General features: G+C 45.6%; 1 protein-coding gene across 1 annotated transcript in view; it reads right to left on the bottom strand.

Annotated features, from left to right (window-relative positions):
• LOC115087279 (lysosomal-trafficking regulator-like) overlaps nt 1–18,259 on the bottom strand; it is a 1,534,685-nt gene that overhangs the window by 350,796 nt on the left and 1,165,630 nt on the right. The window contains 1 exon segment of the mRNA XM_029594260.1: nt 13,190–13,434. Coding sequence (XP_029450120.1) covers nt 13,190–13,434 — 245 coding nt within the window.

Here is an 18,259-nt window from a genome sequence, read left to right as displayed (position 1 = left end):
ATTACTTCTTTGATCCAGCAGGCTATTGTTGCCCGCAAGGCCACTTCCCCTTGTTTCTTCTCGCTGTGAAGGACGAATAGATGGTCCGCCTTTCGAACGGATTACAATCTTTCTAGGTATCGGATTAGGAGTCTGCCGACGTTAACATGGCGAAGAAGACGTGAGTCTTCCGAGTCCTTATGCTCATCTGGAGATGGCAGCGAGATGGTTTGGTTTAGATGGAAATGAGAAACCACTTTAGGGAGGAAGGAGGGGACAGTGCGGAGCTGTATGGATCCCGGGGTGAATCTAAGGAATGGTTCCCGACAGGATAGTGCTTGAAGCTCAGAGATGCGATAGGCCGAACATATTGCCACTAGGAATGCAGTCTTCAAGGTCAGGAGCTGTAATGACAGATCGCGAGTAGGTCTAAAGGAAGCTCCTGCTAGGAAGTCTAGTACTAGATTGAGATTCCATAGGGGCACCAGCCACTTTAGTGGTGGTCGGATTTGCTTGACCCCTTCTCAGGAAGTGGGAATTGTCTGGATGTGATGATACTCTGATGCCATCCACTTTGGCCCTGAAGGAGACCAGTGCTGCCACCTGAACCTTGATGGAGTTGAGAGATAACCCCTTCTTCAATCCGTCCTGCAGGAATTCCAGGATCGTGGGGATTTTGACTGTCCACGGATGTATGTCGCGGTCTTCACACCAGGCTTCGAATATTCTCCATATTCATATGTAAGTTAGAGACGCGGAAAACTTGTGTGCTCGGAGGAAGGTGTCAATCACTGCCTTAGAGCATCTTTTCTTCTTCAGGCAAGTCCTCTCAATGGCCAGACCGTAAGAGAGAATTGAGTTGAGTCCTCATGGAGGATCGGTCCTTGCCAGAGAAGGTCCCTGTGTGGAGGTAGGCACAGAGACTTCCCCGCAAGAAGTCTTTGCATGTCTGTGTACCGGGGCCAATAGAAGTACTAGCCCCCTGTGTTCTATCTTGCGGATGATCTCGCCCAGAAGTGGCCATGGGGGAAAGGCGTACATCAGGTCTTCCTGTGGCCAGGTCTGGACGAGGGCGTTAATTCCCTGTGATTGCGGTTCTCGTCTGCGCCTGAAGGAATTGGGAACTTGGGCGTTGGACCGGGTTGCCATAAGATCCATGGCTGGAGTTCCCCAGCGGTTTACTATCAACTGGAAGGCAGTGGTCGACAGTGTCCATTCCCCTGGGTCTAGACTCTCTCTGCTGAGGTAATCCGCAGTGACATTGTCTTTTCCTGTATTGTGGGCGCCTGAGATCCCTTGAAGGTTTGCTTCCGCCCACACCATTAGTGGGTCTATTTCTAGGGACACCTAATGGCTTCTGGTTCCTCCATGGCGGTTGATGTAGGTCACTGTTGTGGCGTTGTCTGACATGACTCTGACAGATTTGCCCTGGAGTCTGTGACTGAATCGTAGACAGGCTAGTCTGACTGCTCAGGCTTCCAGTCGGTTTATGTTCCATCCCGACTCTTCCTTGTCCCATTGCCCCTGGGCCATCAGTTCTTGGCAATGGGCTCCCCACCCTCGTAGGCTCGCATCCGACCCAGGTCGGTGGGGATAGTCTTACTCCCTTGCTCAGATGGTCTTCTTGTAGCCACCATTGGAGCTGGATCCGCAACTCTGCCGGTAGCTGGAGGTGAACAGAGTAGTTTATTTATTTATTTATTTAAAGAGTCTTCTATGCCGACGTTAGTCGAAACATCACATCGGTTTACATCGAACTATAGGATTGAAATTACAAAAAACAGGGGAAAGGGTGGGGGGTACAAAGAACCAAAAGGAAAGCAAGAAGGCATAGGAACAAATCAACAAGTGGCATTGGGTTCCAACGTGATAGTAGGGAATGTTGTAGTGGTCGCATGTGGGCCCTTGCCCATGGGACGACTTCTAGGATTGATGTCATGAGGCTGAGGACTTGAAGGTAGTCCCATGCCTTGGGGCGAACACAGTTCAGCAGGTTTTGCAACTGGTCCATCAATTTCCTTCTCCTTGTAGGGGGAAGAACGACCTTGTCTTCTTTGGTGTCGAAACGGACTCCCAGGAACTCTAGCGACTGGGAGGGCTGCAGGCAGCCCTTGGCTGTGTTGATGACCCACCCAAGATTCTGCAGTAGATTCTTGACTCTGGTGGCCACCTGGTAACTTTCCTCTGGAGATTTTGCCCTGATCAGCCAATCGTCCAGATACGGGTGTACGAGGATTCCTTCTTTCCTCAGTGTCGCCGCCACTATGACCATGATTTTTGGTGAACGTTCGAGGGGCCGTAGCTAGTCCAAAGGATAGCTTCCGGAACTGGTAGTGGTGGTCCAGTATCACAAAGCGTAGAAAGCGCTGATGGTTGTGATGGACCGGGATGTGGAAATAGGCTTCTGACAGATCCAGAGAAGTCAGGAATTCTCCCAGTTATACTGCCCTTATGACTGAATGTAGGGTTTCCATGTGGAAGTGTGGTACCCTCAGATAGCGATTGATGTTTTTGAGGTCCAGGATGGGTTGGAATGTTCCCTCTTTCTTGGGGACGATAAAATAGATGGAATAGTGACTAGTATTTTGTTGGTGCGTGGGCACCCAGGTTTTGTCAGTGTGGTTTCCACTGAAGTCCTCTTGGAGAGGGAATGACATGGTGATCTCACAAATTTGTCTGGAGGGATGATGTGGAAGTCCAGGTAGTATCCCTCTCGAATAATGGTTAGGACCCAATTGTCAGACGTTATCTCCACCCATCTTTGGTAGAAGAGGGCAAGCCTGCCCCCTATGGCTTCTTCCTGTGGATGGACCTGTTGATTCTCATTGTGGGGTGCGGCTGGGGCCTGTACCTGAGCCGGCTCCCCACTTGTTGTATCTGTTTCAAAAGGATTGGCCCCTGCTTGTGGGGCGAGGTGCTTGGTATGTGGTTTTGTATGGTCTAAAACGCTGGGCTCCTCTGCCCTTGGATCTTCGGGGAGAGGGGCATTGGTTTCTTTTGTTCCTGTCCGTAACCGTGGGACTGGGGATTCGCCCCATTTGTTGGCTAACTTCTCCAGCTCGCTTCTGAATAGGAGGGATCCTTTAAAGGGCATTCTCATGAGTTTCGTCTTGGACGTCACGTCAGCTGACCAACTTTGGAACCAGAGTTGCCTTCTGACTGCCACTATGGATGAGACGCCCCTGGCAGAGGTGCGCACCAGGTCAGAGGTCGCATCCATAAGGAAAGATATCGCTGGTTCTAAAGTTTCAGCGGAAATGGTTGCATCCCTGGAGAGTGACAAGCAGGCAAGTGTCACCACAGCACAGCAGGCGGCGATCTGCAGGGTCATAGCTGCAACATCAAATGACTGTTTAAGGATGGATTCTTGATGTCTGTCCTGGGTATCCTTGAGTGAAGCTCCCCCTTCGACTGGGATGGTAATGCGCTTTGAGATAGCGCAGACCATGGCGTCCACTTTGGGAAATCCTAGTAGCTCTTTGGCTGAGGGTTCCAGAGGGTATAGGGCTTCTAGGACCCGTCCTCCTTTGAAGCTGACCTCCGGGGCCTTCCATTCCAGGTCAATCAGTTGCTGTACGGCCTGCAGCATTGGGAAATAGCATGAGGCCTGACGGAGCCCGACCAGAACAGGGTTCGTCTTTGGTTCCACTGTGGTACTTGTGCCTGGGATGGCCAGTGTCTTCAGGCTCAGAGCCACGAGATCTGGTAGCTCGTCTTTGGAGAAGAAACGCATCATGGTTCCGTATGGTTCCATTCCTAGAGGGATTTCCCCTTCCTCCAGGGAGTCTGGCTCTTCCTCCGAGGTGTCAGTGTCCCCTAAGGGGAGGATTTTGCCCAGAGGAGGCACGTCTCGGGGAGGCCGAAAGGGGCCTGGAAGGTTTTGCTCTTCTGGTGAGGACTGTGGCTGTCACAGGTGGCACCGATTGCACCTGGACAAAGGTTTGCAGCCCTTTGAAGAATTCCACCCAGGAAAAGGTCCCTGGGTCTATATTGAGTCCAGTGTCATTCCCCGAGAAGTCCATCTGAGGAGGGGCCGAGCCGGAGATAGAGAGATCCGGGGTACTATCATTGGTGGAGCCGGATTCATCTACTGGCTGAGGGGGGCCCTGTCTGGGTTCCCCCAGAGCTTCTTCGCACTGCAGGCACGGGGCAGAGACCATTTCGGGTTGCACAGTTCTCAGGTGGCAGGCTGGGCAGAGGGCTTGTCCCTTGGCTTTCTTGGCCGGCGGTGCCATGATTTGTGTGCATGGAGTGGCTCAAAAACTCGTCTGTGTGCGTAGATGCGCGCGCCGGGAGGCTTAGTTGTGCTCTCCAGGTGCGCCGACACTTGTGGGTGCAGGCCGCTATGCGCATGCCACTGAGCACCCGGCACCGTTGTGCTTGTCGCTGTGCGTACGGCACAGATGCACGTGCCACTGTGCGCACGGCTCAGTTGTGGCGACAATACGGCAATCAAAGGGAGGATATGGCACCGGCGACCACGTGGGCAAGATGGCGCCCCCCCCCCCTCCCCCCGGAGGGTCTCCACGTGGGAAGACCCTCGCACCAGATCAGGGTCTAGCCCGGACTGGGCTGCTCAACCTGATTGAACAGACGCCAAGACGATCTGTGCGGCTATCCGAACCGCAGAGACTTTAAGAGAGTTTTCTACCTTACCTTGTCTCGGTGCTAACCGGTCTCTTACAAGGTGGTCTCCGGCTGCGGGGGGAGAGGGAAAATACCTTCACCGCCGCACTCGGTCTTGCACCTACTGCCTCTCAGCGACTCTGGGGGCTAAGCCCACGCTGGGAACCGGCTACCGGATCGAGGCTTACCTCTGAGGGATCTCGGAAATCACCTCAGGAATTCTCGACTGCTGGGACCCTTAGGTATCACCACAGGAGAGTGTGGCTCGTCTTGTAGAGGTAAGATTTTCTTTCTTCTTTGGTTTGGATTTTCTAACACTGTGTGAGTGTGTGTGTGGAGTCCCAAACTGCTTAGGAGATGGAGAAATACTGAAGAGCTAAGCTTCCTGCATGGGTATATGTAGGCTGATGTCAGATTGAAATCTGACTCCGTCTCTCAACTGCTAACAGGAGTACACTATACCCATTGGTCCTGAGTCCATCTGCTACACGCTAGGAAACTCTTTCTATTTAGTAAAATATGTAGTGTTTCAGGTAGAGAATTCCAGAGCATTGGACCTGTTATGGAAAATACACGATCTCTTATTTCATTAGATGTGTGCTCCGTATTGTGGGAATAGTCAAGAATCCTTTATTTTGAGATCTTAGTGTTCATTTTGAATTGTAAAGTTGTAGTACCACTCCTAACAAGCCAGCGTTATTGAAATAAATGATCCTGAATATTATCATTAATACTTTATAGTAGATTCTGGATTATATTGGTAATCAGTGCAGTGACATCAGCGAGGGTGTTATGTGATCATATTTCCTAGATCCTAACAGGAGTCTTACTGCGGAATTTCTAATAGTTGTAGTGGTTTTCAGTGACATGCTGGAAGACCTAGTAGTAAGGAGTTACAGTAGTCTAGGTTTGAGAAGATTAGAGTTTGCAATACAGTTCAGAAGTCTGCAAAATTTAAGAATGGTTTCAACTGATATATTTATTTATTTATTTTTGGTTTTTTTATATACCGATCTTCTTGCATTGGATGCAAATCAAACCGGTTTACAGTAAAACAATTCAACTTGCCTAGTAGCATTACATGGAACAAAGAACATGGAACAATATAATAGTGCTTGCGAGCATTACATAAAAAACGAGGAACAATTAAACATTTAAACCTTTAGAAGCCTTTGGTGACAATTCTTATAGCGAATTTGAGTAAATGTGCCATTAATGATAAAACGAAAACAAGGGGAATGAATGTCTGGATTGAGAAGGAATACTGGGGGGGATAGGGTGGAGGGGCAAAAAGAAAAGAAGGTGTAAGATAGGGAAGGATATAAGGGTGAAATTATTACAAATAGAATCAATTAAAGTTGTCGTGGTTAGTATATTGTGGGCCTTCAAGGAAATGAAAGACTAAATAGCCATGTTTTCAGTTTTTTCTTGAACGAAGTCTGGCAGGAGTCTTGTCTGAGTTCTGGTGGGAGGATGTTCCAATGGGTAGGACCTGCAGTGGATAGTGCCCTATTACTTAGCGATGTTTTGGCTTGAGGGACGAATAGGGTTCCTTGGTAAGCTTTTCTGATCGGTCTCTTGGATTTGTGGGTGCGTAGCTGAAATGTGATATCCATTGGGGCTGAGTTGTATAAGGATTTATGCATGATGGTTAGAATTTTGTATAGAATTCTGTGTTTGATCGGTAGCCAATGGAGGTTGTAGAGGATAGGTGTGATGTGGTCTCTTTTTTTTTTTAGAGTTAGTCAAGGTCCTGGCCGCAGAGTTCTGTAGCATCTGTAGAGGCTTAATGGTGGTGGCTGGTAGACCGAGTAGTAGAGAGTTACAGTAATCAATTTTTGTAAGGATGATAGATTGTAGAACCAGGCGAAAGTCTTGAAAATGCAGGAGCGGTTTTAGCTTTTTCAGAACGTGTAGTTTAAAGAAGCATTCTTTTGTCGTGTTGTTTACAAATTTTTTCATGTTGAGCTGATTATCAAGGAGCACTCCTAGGTCTCTTACGAAGGTTGAGTTTTTGAGGTTGTTCAGTAAAGTTGATGTGAGGTTGGAGGGAGAGTTGAAGTCTATTTGTTGTTGACCATTTAAGGGTGAGGCTGTTTTTCTAGACAAAGGGTTATCTTCCTGGGAGATGATGAGGTATTCCGTCTTGTCTTTGTTGATTACTAGATTGAGTTTAGTGAGGAGGGCGCTGATTTCAAGAAAGCAATTCTCCCAGAAGATTAAAGAATTTTGTAGGGATTTCTTAATTGGGATGAGAATGTGGACGTCGTCCGCGTAAATGAAGTGTTTGATTTTCAGCTTAGAAAGGAGGAGGCAGAGAGGTATGTGCCTATTTGTAAACCGTTGCGATGGTATATAACTTAGTGACGGTATAGAAAAGTTTCTAAATAAATAAATAAATAAATACTCTTGTCCATGTTTACATCATCCGGACCCTAACCGTCCCTTCATTGTTGAAGTTGACACATCCGCCCTCGGAGCTGGAGCAGTCCTAAGTCAATACTCCATTAAAGGAACTTTCTACTCACACAAATTCTCTCCCACGGAATTAAATTACACTATAGGGGACCATGAACTCCTAGCCGTGAAGCTAGCTCTCCAGGAATGGCGCCCTTGGTTAGAAGGGGCACAACACAAGTTCACAATGTTTACTGACCACAAAAATCTAGAGCATCTAAAGGAGGTCCAACTACTCAATCCCAGACAAGCCTGCTGGGCCCTGGTTTTTGAACGCTTCAACTTCGAGCTCCACTATCGCCCAGCAGCAAAGTACCTTCGGGCTGATATGCTCTCACGCTCCGTCGAGCCGGAGGATACACTCGAGACTCCTAGACACATCATCGACCCAGCCTGCATATCCATTGCAGTAACCACCACGGTACCAGCCGGGAAGACGGTGGTTCCATGCTGTCTCCGTGAGCGTGTGCTCCATTGGGCTCACGACTCTAAACTAGCTGGTCACCCTGGCCAAGCCCGGAATCTCAAGATACTTCAAAGGCACTAATGGTGGCCTAGTATGATAAAGGACTCCGCGACTATGTGGACTCCTGTCCAGTTTGTGCACAAAAACCTCCGACTGGCCGCCCATGGGGCCTCCTCCAACCTCTGCCTGCACCCACTGAACCTTGGTCAAGTCTTGCTACAGATTTTACGGTGGACCTGCCTCCCTCAAGAGGAAACACCGTCATCTGGGTAATCATTGATCGTTTTTCTGAAATGGTCCACTTTGTCCCATTGCCTGGTCTCCCCTCAGCTGCAGAACTAGCCAAACTCTTTCTGACCAATGTGTTTCGTCTGCATGGACTCCCACAGGAAATACCGTATTTTTTGCTCCATAAGATGCACCTAGGATTCAGAGGGGGAAAATTAAAAAAAAAAAAATTGTGCTAAATCAGCTCTGTCCCCGGGTGTCTGTGCGTCTTATGGAGAAAATTAGGGGAGTGCATAACATTTTTTTTCTCCCCATTTTGTTTTCGCGTCTGGGGAGGACCATTTCGGTCCATTCCCCAGATCAGAAAACTTTGGTCTTTCTAATTCTGTGGGAACCCCCCCCCAAAAAAAACAAAACCAAAAACCATCCTAACCCTTTAAATTAATTAACAACCCCCCACCCTCCTGACTCCCCCAAGACCTGCCAAATTAATGAAATACAACCCACCACACTCCTGACCCCTCCCCAAGATCTTCCAAATTAATTTACTACAAACCCCCACCCTCCTGACCCCCCCCCAAGACCTGCCATAAGTCCCTGGTGGTCCAGCGGGGGTCCAGGAGCGGTCTGGGAGCGATCTCCTGGACATGGGCTGTCGGCTGCCAGCAATCAAAATGGCGCCAACAGCCCTTTGCCCTTACTATGTCACTGGGGTCGACCAATGCCAGCGGTAGCCCCTGTGACATACTAAGAGCAAAGGGCCGTCGGCGCCATTTTGATTACTGGCAGCCGACGGCCCTTTGCCCTTACTATGTCACAGGGGCTACCGCTGGCATTGGTCGACCCCAGTGACATAGTAAGGGCAAAGGGCCGTCGGCGCCATTTTGATTGCTGGTAGCCGTCGGCCCAAGTCCAGGAGATCGCTCCCGGACCGCTCCTGGACCCCCGCTGGACCACCAGGGACTTATGACAGGTCTTGGGGAGTCAGGAGGGTGGGGAGTTATAGTAAATTAATTTGGAAGGTCTGGGGGGCTCAGGAGGGGACAGGGGTTTTGTTAGATTTTTAACTTTTTTTATATTTGCTCCATAAGACGCACAGACATTTCCCCCCACTTTTGGGGGAAAAAAGTGCGTCTTATGGAACGAAAAATACGGTAGTCTCTGACCGGGGTCCTCAATTTGCTGCCAAATATTGGAAATCCCTTTGTAAGACGTTTAATATTACCCTAAACTTAACCTCTGCCTATCACCCGCAAGCTAATGGTCAAGCCGAAAGGACAAACCGCTCCTTTAAGGCATTTCTACGATCATATGCCAATGACCAACAGGATATCTGGGCAGACCTCCTGCCTTGGGCGGAACTTTCCCACAATACTCATGTTGCCTCCGCCACGAAAGTTTCACCTTTTTGCGGTGGTTTTTGGCCGCCAACACGCCTACCTCTACCAGATCCACTCACAGTACCTTCACCAGCAGCTCAATCTACGGCGCAAACGATACGTAGACTCTGGGATCGGGAAAAGGAGAGATTAAACCAGGCCGCCAAGCAGGCCAAATGCTTTACCGATGCTCATCGCAGGGCCGCACCACTGTTCTGAGCCAGCCAGAAGGTTTGGCTGAGCACCAAATATATTCGTTTGCGTCTCCCGTCCCAACGACTAGCCCCTAGATTCATAAGGCCTTTTCCAGTTCCGCGACGCATCGGTGCTGTCACCTATCAACTGCAACTCCCTACCTCCATGGGAATCCACAACAAGTTTCATGTCTCATTGCTAAAACCATTGGTTCTGTCCTGGCCTTCCCGAAGGCCTCCTCTGCCTACTCAACACACTGCTGAGCCCGAGAACACCGTACAGGTGAAAGACGTTTTAGAGGCTTCTAAGAAAACTAAAAAGCAATGGGATAGGAGGCGATGTCCTTTCGTGGATTACAAACTGGTTAAAAGACAGGAAACAGAGAGTAGGATTAAATGGTCAATTTTCTCAGTGGAAAAGGGTAAACAGTGGAGTGCCTCAGGGATCTGTACTTGGACCGGTGCTTTTTAATATATATATAAATGATCTGGAAAGGAATATGATGAGTGAGGTTATCAAATTTGCGGATGATACAAAATTATTCAGAGTAGTTAAATCACAAGCGGATTGTGATACATTACAGGAGGACCTTGCAAGACTGTAAGATTGGGCATCCAAATGGCAGATGAAATTTAATGTGGACAAGTGCAAGGTGTTGCATATAGGGAAAAATAACCCTTGCTATAGTTACACGATGTTAGGTTCCATATTAGGAGCTACCTCCCAGGAAAAATATCTAGGCATCATAGTGGATAATACTTTAAAATCGTCGGCTCAGTGTGCTGCAGCAGTCAAAAAAGCAAACAGAATGTTAGGAATTATTAGGAAGGGAATGATTAATAAAATGGAAAATGTCATAATGCCTCTATATCGCTCCATGGTGAGACCGTACCTGGAATACTGTGTACAATTCTGGTCGCCGCATCTCAAAAAAGATATAGTTGTGATGGAGAAGGTACAGAGAAGGGCAAGCAAAATGATAAAGGGGATTGAACAGCTCCCCTATGAGGAAAGGCTGAAGAGGTTGGGGCTGTTCAGCTTGGAGAAGAGACGGCTGAGGGGGGATATGATAGAGGTCTTAAGATCATGAGAGGTCTTGAACGTGTAGATGTGAATCGGTTATTTACACTTTCGAATAATAGAAGGACTAGGGGGCATTCCATGAAGTTAGCAAGTAGCTCATTTAAGTCTAATCGGAGAAAATTCTTTTTCACTCAACGCACAATAAAGCTCTGGAATTTATAGCCAGAGGATGTGGTTAGTGCAGTTAGTATAGCTGGATTCAAAAAAGGTTTGGATAAGTTCTTGGGGGAGAAGTCCATTAACGGCTATTAATAAAATTTACTTAGGGAACAGCCACTGCTATTAATTGCATCAGTGGCATGGGATCTTCTTAGTGTTTGGGTAATTGCCAGGTTCTTGTGGCCTGGTCTGGCCTCTGTTGGAAACAGGATGCTGGGCTTGATGGACCCTTGGTCTGACCCAGCATGGCAATTTCTTATGTTCTTATATGTCCGGCGTCATAGAGGCCATTGGGAGTATCTCCTGTCGTGGGAGGGCTTCAGTCTGAAAGAGAACTCCTGGGAGCCCTCCCACCACATCTACAACAAAGATTTCCTTGCTGCCTTCCATCAGAGTCATCCTGAGACACCCAGGCCGGTAAGGTGGAGACCTAGAAGGGGGGGGGGGGTACTGTTGCTCTTCCCGGCTGCATTGGTGCCGCGGCCTGGCCTGCTCACCTGGCGTGCCTGTCTACCAGCTCCTCACTTGCGGCCTCCTCCAGCGCTGTGCGTCCGCGGCGTCCCCGGGCGTCTCCAGGCCCATTGGGGCCTTCACTCTCGCAGCGCTCCTCGCGTCGGGGTTCGGCGTCCTCCACGGCGTCAGCCTCGCCCCGTAGCGCTTGGCCCTTTAACATTTAAAGGGCCAAGCGCGGGAAACCCATCGACGGCGCACCCCGATTACATCACCTGAGCCCTGTATATAAGCAGGGCTCAGACTACAGCTCTTTGCCTTGGCAATTGGGTCGACACCGTAGGTGTACTAGTTTGCCTCTGTTCCAAGTGTCTCCTGTTCCAGCGTCCTTCCCAGGTAGTACCCATCCGGACTGACTTCTTGGTACTGACCTCTGCCTGCCTGACCATTCTACTATTCTTCTGCCTGCTGCCTGGAACTGACCTTCACTTGCCTTGACTACGCATGGACTGATACTGGTATTGACTCTCGCTGTCTGACCTCTCTTGGACTCATTCTCTGGCTCTGACCCTTGCGCTTCACTCGGATACACTCTTCTGGCCCCTAGTGACCTCCGGGCCTACGTACTTGGATAACAACCGCGGCTTTCACGTTGCTAGACTTGCAGACGCTGCCTGTCTCATTTGGAGGACCTCTCTGAACTGTTGCCTTTCCGAGGTCTCTGGAGCTTCTGGTTCAGGTCTAGCTCATCCACTCTGCATCAGCCATGCACCCTTGCTCGTGGTTGGCACACTTCTCTGATACCTCTCCGGGAGTCCACCAGAGGCCCACCTAAGTCCAGGTGGTCCGGGTACTCAAGGGATCAACCTGCGGAAACCCCGGACTGTTATTGGTGAAGCTCCAGCTAGCCTCTATCTCCTTGTGTGCTCCGCTTCCTGGTGGCAGGCACTCTCTGGGTCCGACCAGAGGGCCGAACCAATCCTGCACCAGGCCAAGGGTCCACCTCCAGCGCAACATAAAATGATGAAATTGTCAAGAAAATGTTCTACAGTTTGACAGTGGACTGTGCAATGTTAATTGATTCCTAAAAAGAAACATTACTTTACAGTGCAAGGGTCAACTGGGTGGCTGTGTAGAACCCTAATGCAAGGGAGACCAAATTATTAAAAAAAAAAAAAAAAAAATCTGACAAGACTAGTCTTGATTCAACTAATTTAATATAAGAAAAGGACCAAGCATACAGTTTTATCCTGCACTTGAACAGGACTGGTGCTAGCATTGCCACTTTATGAGCCCAACTTTCAAATCTGTCCACGGTGTAAAATTTGAGTAAGTAAGTGGACATGCAGAAATTTATGCAGGTATTTTATAAACTGTGTGGTGGGTGCTGCATAGTTTATGACATACTGCATATTTCTGCCTTGGAAGTAGGGTACATGTTGCAGTAAACCAAATATTTCTAATGCCAGAAACAGCATGATTTCTCTACCTGTTTTATAAGATATATGTGTGTATATTTTAGGCATGTACAAATATATAACATGTCCTCTAACAACTTTGATTTAAATGAGGAGGATTGAATATTATGATGTGCATAAAGCATTCTGAAAATACTTGCCAATACTAGGACTCACCAGTTTGCCGATTCCTCCACCACTTCACCCAGCCCTTCTTCAGTTCACCTAGACCCTCTAGCACGTAACCTTTTTCACACACCAGTTTATTCAGACCTTCCACTCACAAACTGCAGACAATATGTAGTCTGATTTCAATTGTGCAAGCCCATAAACAGATGTAAAGTTGTTTGGTCAAGTTTGGTAATGTGGTATGCACATATACAACTTACAAAATAGCAGCTTACACACATACTTCTGAACCCTACCCTGGAATGCCCCTAGACTGTCCTTTGTATCCCCCAGTAAAATGTACATGCCATACTACAAGTAGGCACAAATTCTTGAGCTTTATAAGATAGCATGTATGTGTACATGGTATTTGTACACACAAAACCTCTTTGAAAATTCACTCCTATATGTCTGATTGATTTTATTTGTTACTAAATATAAACTCACACATTTTTGACAAACTTCACTACAAATAAAAACAGAGTTTGTTTATCTGTTAGCATGCAGCATTTATAGATAATTATTAGAAAATTTCAAGTCACCTGTAAATTGATGCATCATTTAAGTCAAGAGTTTCACTGGTGTAATCAGCAAGTATGAATGGAAATACAGGATACTGCATAAGATCATTGAAGGATCGCCCAGCATGTTTGTTTAGATGAGTCAGGTATTCAAAGTTAGTCATCTGTCCTGTGTACCATAGGTGAGTGAGAGCTGTAATGTTCCCATATTCCAGAAGATTTGGAAGATTGTTTGTTAGGATGCTGTGAAACACATCATCACGGACCTAAAAATACAAAATCATCTCATCTGTATTTACAAGTAAAAGCATTCTATCACTTCTAAAATCTCCAGGATTCAAATAAGCCCAAAATAACTTATAACCATTACAGTTTTTTCCATTAGACAACCCTTGGTAGAAATATGGCCCAATATGCTTCTGAATCTTCCTAAGTGAAAAGGTTGTAGATTACCTTCCATTATTGTTTCCTTATGACAGCAGTACAAAAAAACACACCGATGGATTACATATCCCACATGCTCTATGCCAAAAGTAGAGTTGGAGAAATGTTCAGTCTTCTGGGAAAAGTTTTGATCATATATATGGGGGGGCTCACTCTTTTGCTGCCAGATCTAATGTTTTTCATTTTCTTGCAAAACGTAGGTAAACAAATAACTTGTCAAATTAATGTATAAACAATTTCCAAACATTGAATTGAGCTGCATGTGTCTCTCTTGATCTTCTGTCATCAGAACACAATAACAAGCAAGCAATTTTGCTTTCTCTAATGAAAAGCTGCTACAATGGTTGATGAGAAATGAAATAAAATATGAATACACAATCAAATGTTTGAAGTAGAGGGAACCTATTTTGTATCTTTTATCTTTTTGCCTTGTTTTGACAACCATAAAATATACAAGACAATCCAGGAAACCAACAGAAATGGGCTGATGGAGGGTAAGAGTCAAGTTACAGTATATTCCACAAACCAGTTAGCATAGTCCAAACCAGTTAGCATAGTCAGAATCTTTATTAGTTGATGTTTCAAATCAGTGACTAATTAATGTGTAGAAAGAGCTCTTTGCTGCAGCTTAGAAAAGCTCTTCTAAGGAGGCCTGACATTTGTGTCAGCCCTGATGGCATGGGCCTTAACATGTCCTTCTAAGACCCCACTTGCCAGAGAGTAAAAATGAGAGATGCGATCTGCTATTGATAGCCATAGTCTATTGGGGTCAAAAGAAATAAAAAAGCTCAATGGATTTTCTATGGGTTTTATTCCATTTGAGAAAAATTCTAGTTGTTCATTTGCAATTCAGTATGTGATGTGTGGGAAGAATTAATGGAAAGATAAATGAAGGATTAAGATAGAAATCTGCCATTATCTTAGGCAGGTACTTGTGATGGATATGGAGTACCACTTTGTTCTGTTGGAATTAAGTAAAGGCAGGGCCAGTGCAAGAGAATTTGGTGCCCTAGGTGAACCTTGGTCATTCAGCTCCTTCCCCAGCTTACCTCCAGCACAACACTCCCTCCTACCAGTGGCACCGGCTCCAGCTCAGTGCTCCCCTCTTTGGTGGCAATGGCTCTGGCACAGCACCCCTCTGAACCTCAAACTGCCCCTCCAAATTTTGATTTCTAGGCAACTGTCTAGATTGCCTAATGAAAGCACCAGCCCTGAAACTTATTAACTTTGCAGGCTGAATTGGCAGTCAGCAAAAATGTGACCTTCCCTTACTTGAATTCACTCAAGTTAAGAGCCTAAAAGGCAGATTTTATCAGATGGATTAAAATTACATGTCACAGAACACAGTGGAAGGTTTTAAAGGAGGATTCAAGTGAAGCAAGTCTCACATAAACCAGATAACTAGTGCAGGGATGGCCAACTCCAGTGCCTGAGAGGTACAAACAAACCTGATTTTCAGAATATCCACAATGAATATGCATATTCGTAGTGGATATCCTGAAAATGAGGCCTGTTTATGGCTCTCGAGGACCTGAACTAGAGGATGAGCAGAAAAAGGGTTCCATTTTATAAAGTTTACCAAGGTGGTTCCCAATTGAGTTGGTTTTCAAACTAAACTTTAAAGGATGTAGATAGTATTTGAGAAATTTGGGAATAGAAGAGAACAATTCTGTTTGAATTTGACTGAGTTTCTGGAGGATTCCCAATCAGAAGTTAATATAAAAGCAATTTGCTTGGTTGCTTTTGTCCTGGAACTGGATAAGATACAGTCTTTAACATTTTTTTTCTGCTAGACCACATGCTTTTCTGGGTCATAGAGTGGCAATGTTTCCTGATTTATCTAGAATCACCCAACAGAGGCACAAGTTATTTCTGAATAGGAGATAAGACGTGGTTGTGTTCGGAGCCTCCTTTTTACTCAGATATCCCTGTAAATGTGAAATTAAATTGTGAGCTGTTCAATATGTATTCTATGAACCAGATCAGTTTTGTAGCTTTCTTTGACCAGGGATATGTCACCCCATTAATATTAATAGACTGGTGCTACAATATATGTAAATTCTCCTTGTATTTGCAGCCATATTTCCTTTAGGGTTTTTTTTTTTTATGAATAGTCCTCCAGTTAAGGTCTGATAATACATAGCGAGAAGATTTTTATTTAAATAATTATTTCTAATTAATTGTAAATCTATGTTATTTCATTTGACTGGATACAATTTAAATAAATAAAAAAGACAGATGTTTTATGATCTCACACCAAATGGCAAACCTCCCGCATTTGCAACCATATATTTCTCTAGTAGATTCCTTTCTAGAAGCCAGAAGGATTTGAGCTATTTCCTTTACACAGTAAAAGGCTACCAATTTCTATACTTAGATAACTTTCAAACTGGCACGCAAATACACATGTGCGCACGTGCGTTAGCCCACACCCAGGGATGCGGCTATTTTATAACTTGAGTGCGTATATCAGGCTATTTTATAATCTGTGCGCATATACGCACTCAAGTTATAAAATAGCCTGATCGCATGCACATGCGCACCAATTTTAAGTGGGCATGAAAATCCTGCTTCTAATGCATAAATCGGGGAGTTTTAAGAGGCGCACACTGACGCTATTCCCAGTTTTACTAGTTTGTCCTCAGTTCACCCAGTTAAGAGATAGGTCCTCCAAACCCCCTAGTTTGACTGTCTTCACTACCCCCAATTAGCCCTGACCCTTAAAACTCCGCAGATCTTCAGAGTTTTCTTTAAATTTTAACACATGGCATCCATAGCAGAAGTAAGGTTACATGGTACGGGGCCTCAGCATACACCAGTTCACATCAATATGTGTGTATCTAGCTATCTTTTAAAATCTGCTCAGCATGCACGAGCCTGACTTATTCGTACATCCCCTAATTAATGCATGTGCCGGGCTTTTAAAATTCATCTTTTAATATCCAGGATTACAGGACTAAAGAATGAATTTTTGGATGGAGCACTATAACTTTGGCATGGAGTGTTATCAGGCATGGAGAGTATTCTAGCCTCATTTTATTTTATTTATTAAAGGCTTTTATATACCGACTTTCTTGATACAAATCAAATCAACTCGGTTTACATCAAACTAAGCAGTAACTATAAACCAACCAATCAACAAGAGACAATTTAAAAGGAGCATAAAGTTACATTATAACAAGGATGCCTTAACTGGGAGTAGGAAAAAAGAGAGGGAGAACGAAGAAAAGTACTATATTCAATAGAGTATGGGAGGGAGGCAAAGAGCCGACCTCATGATAACTTGTAAGCGTGATTTAGCATTTGTTTATTTACATAAGTGATGGAACAATTCTAAGTCAGGCTGTTGGGCAACATAGAGCCTCATGGGTTCTATGATGGACATCTTCAGTAGCAGATGGAACTTCATCTGTCTCAGTCAATATGGTACTATCAGTATCACAGATCCTCTTTCCCTTTTGAGTTTTTATCAAGGTTCTAGTTACCAGAGGATACATATTGGTCACCCAACCCCATAATCAGAGAAGAATGTGTCTGCTGATAATTCGTCTTCTGATTTTCTCCTGGATCAGGCAGTACCTTTCTTTTCAGGACTGTTGCAAACATGTCTGCTTAAGGCAGCCCAACTCAAACATTTTGTCTGCCACATTATGATATAGGTAATGAGTGTCTCCTAGGATATTTCCTTTCCCGCCTGGATAAGGAAAGAAAGCCCCAACTAACACCTGGGCTGCTTACTGATACAGGAAATGTAGTATACTGCTGTGATCAGGCAGACCATGACTAACTGTTGTCTTTTTCAACTAGGACAATATTCTTGGTCATATGGAGGCCAATATTCAGTAGGCTGTTTATCTTTTAAATTCCGTTCAGCATGCACAAGCCTGACTTATTCGTACATCCCCTAATTAATGCATGTGCCGGGCTTTTAAAATTCACCTTTCACATCTTGGATTACAGGACTAAAGAATGGATTTTTGGATGGAGCACTAGAACTTTGGCATGGCGTGTTATTAGGCTTAGCCGGACAACAAAAACTTTACTGGCTATATTTGAAAATAGCCAGGAAGGTCTAAAGTTATCCAGCCTTGTGTGGCTGGATAATGTGCAACTTTAGCACTTTAAAAAATGAAAAACAATTAAATACATGGGCCAGTTAGCCATCCCTCCCCCCAAATATCTTGTAAAAGCCCGGTCAGGCCTTGCTTTCCTCACCCCCCCCCCCCCCCCCCCCCCAACTTCTTAAAATAATACCAAGATAACCCCCATCCAGTTGTTTTGGAAATTCTAAAATCAGGCTGCCACTCCCTTCCCTTCCACCCACCCACCCAAAAGGGTTTACATTATTGTGGCACTCTCAATATCCTCCCGATGCCCCTATTTTATCTAGCTATATTATAGCCTAACTAATTATCTGGCTATATTTAAGAACATAAGAAATTGCCATGCTGGGTCAGACCAAGGGTCCATCAAGCCCAGCATCCTGTTTCCAACAGAGGTCAAACCAGGCCACAAGAACCTGGCAATTACCCAAACACTAAGAAGATCCCATGCTACTGATGCAATTAATAGCAGTGGCTATTCCCTAAGTAAACTTGATTATTAGCCGTTAATGGACTTCTCCTCCAAGAACTTATCCAAACCTTT

This window comes from Rhinatrema bivittatum, chromosome 3 (genome assembly GCF_901001135.1).
Source record: "Rhinatrema bivittatum chromosome 3, aRhiBiv1.1, whole genome shotgun sequence".
NCBI lineage: Eukaryota > Metazoa > Chordata > Amphibia > Gymnophiona > Rhinatrematidae > Rhinatrema > Rhinatrema bivittatum.
Note: the sequence above shows the minus strand (reverse complement) of the source record. Positions and strands in the feature narration are given on the sequence as shown.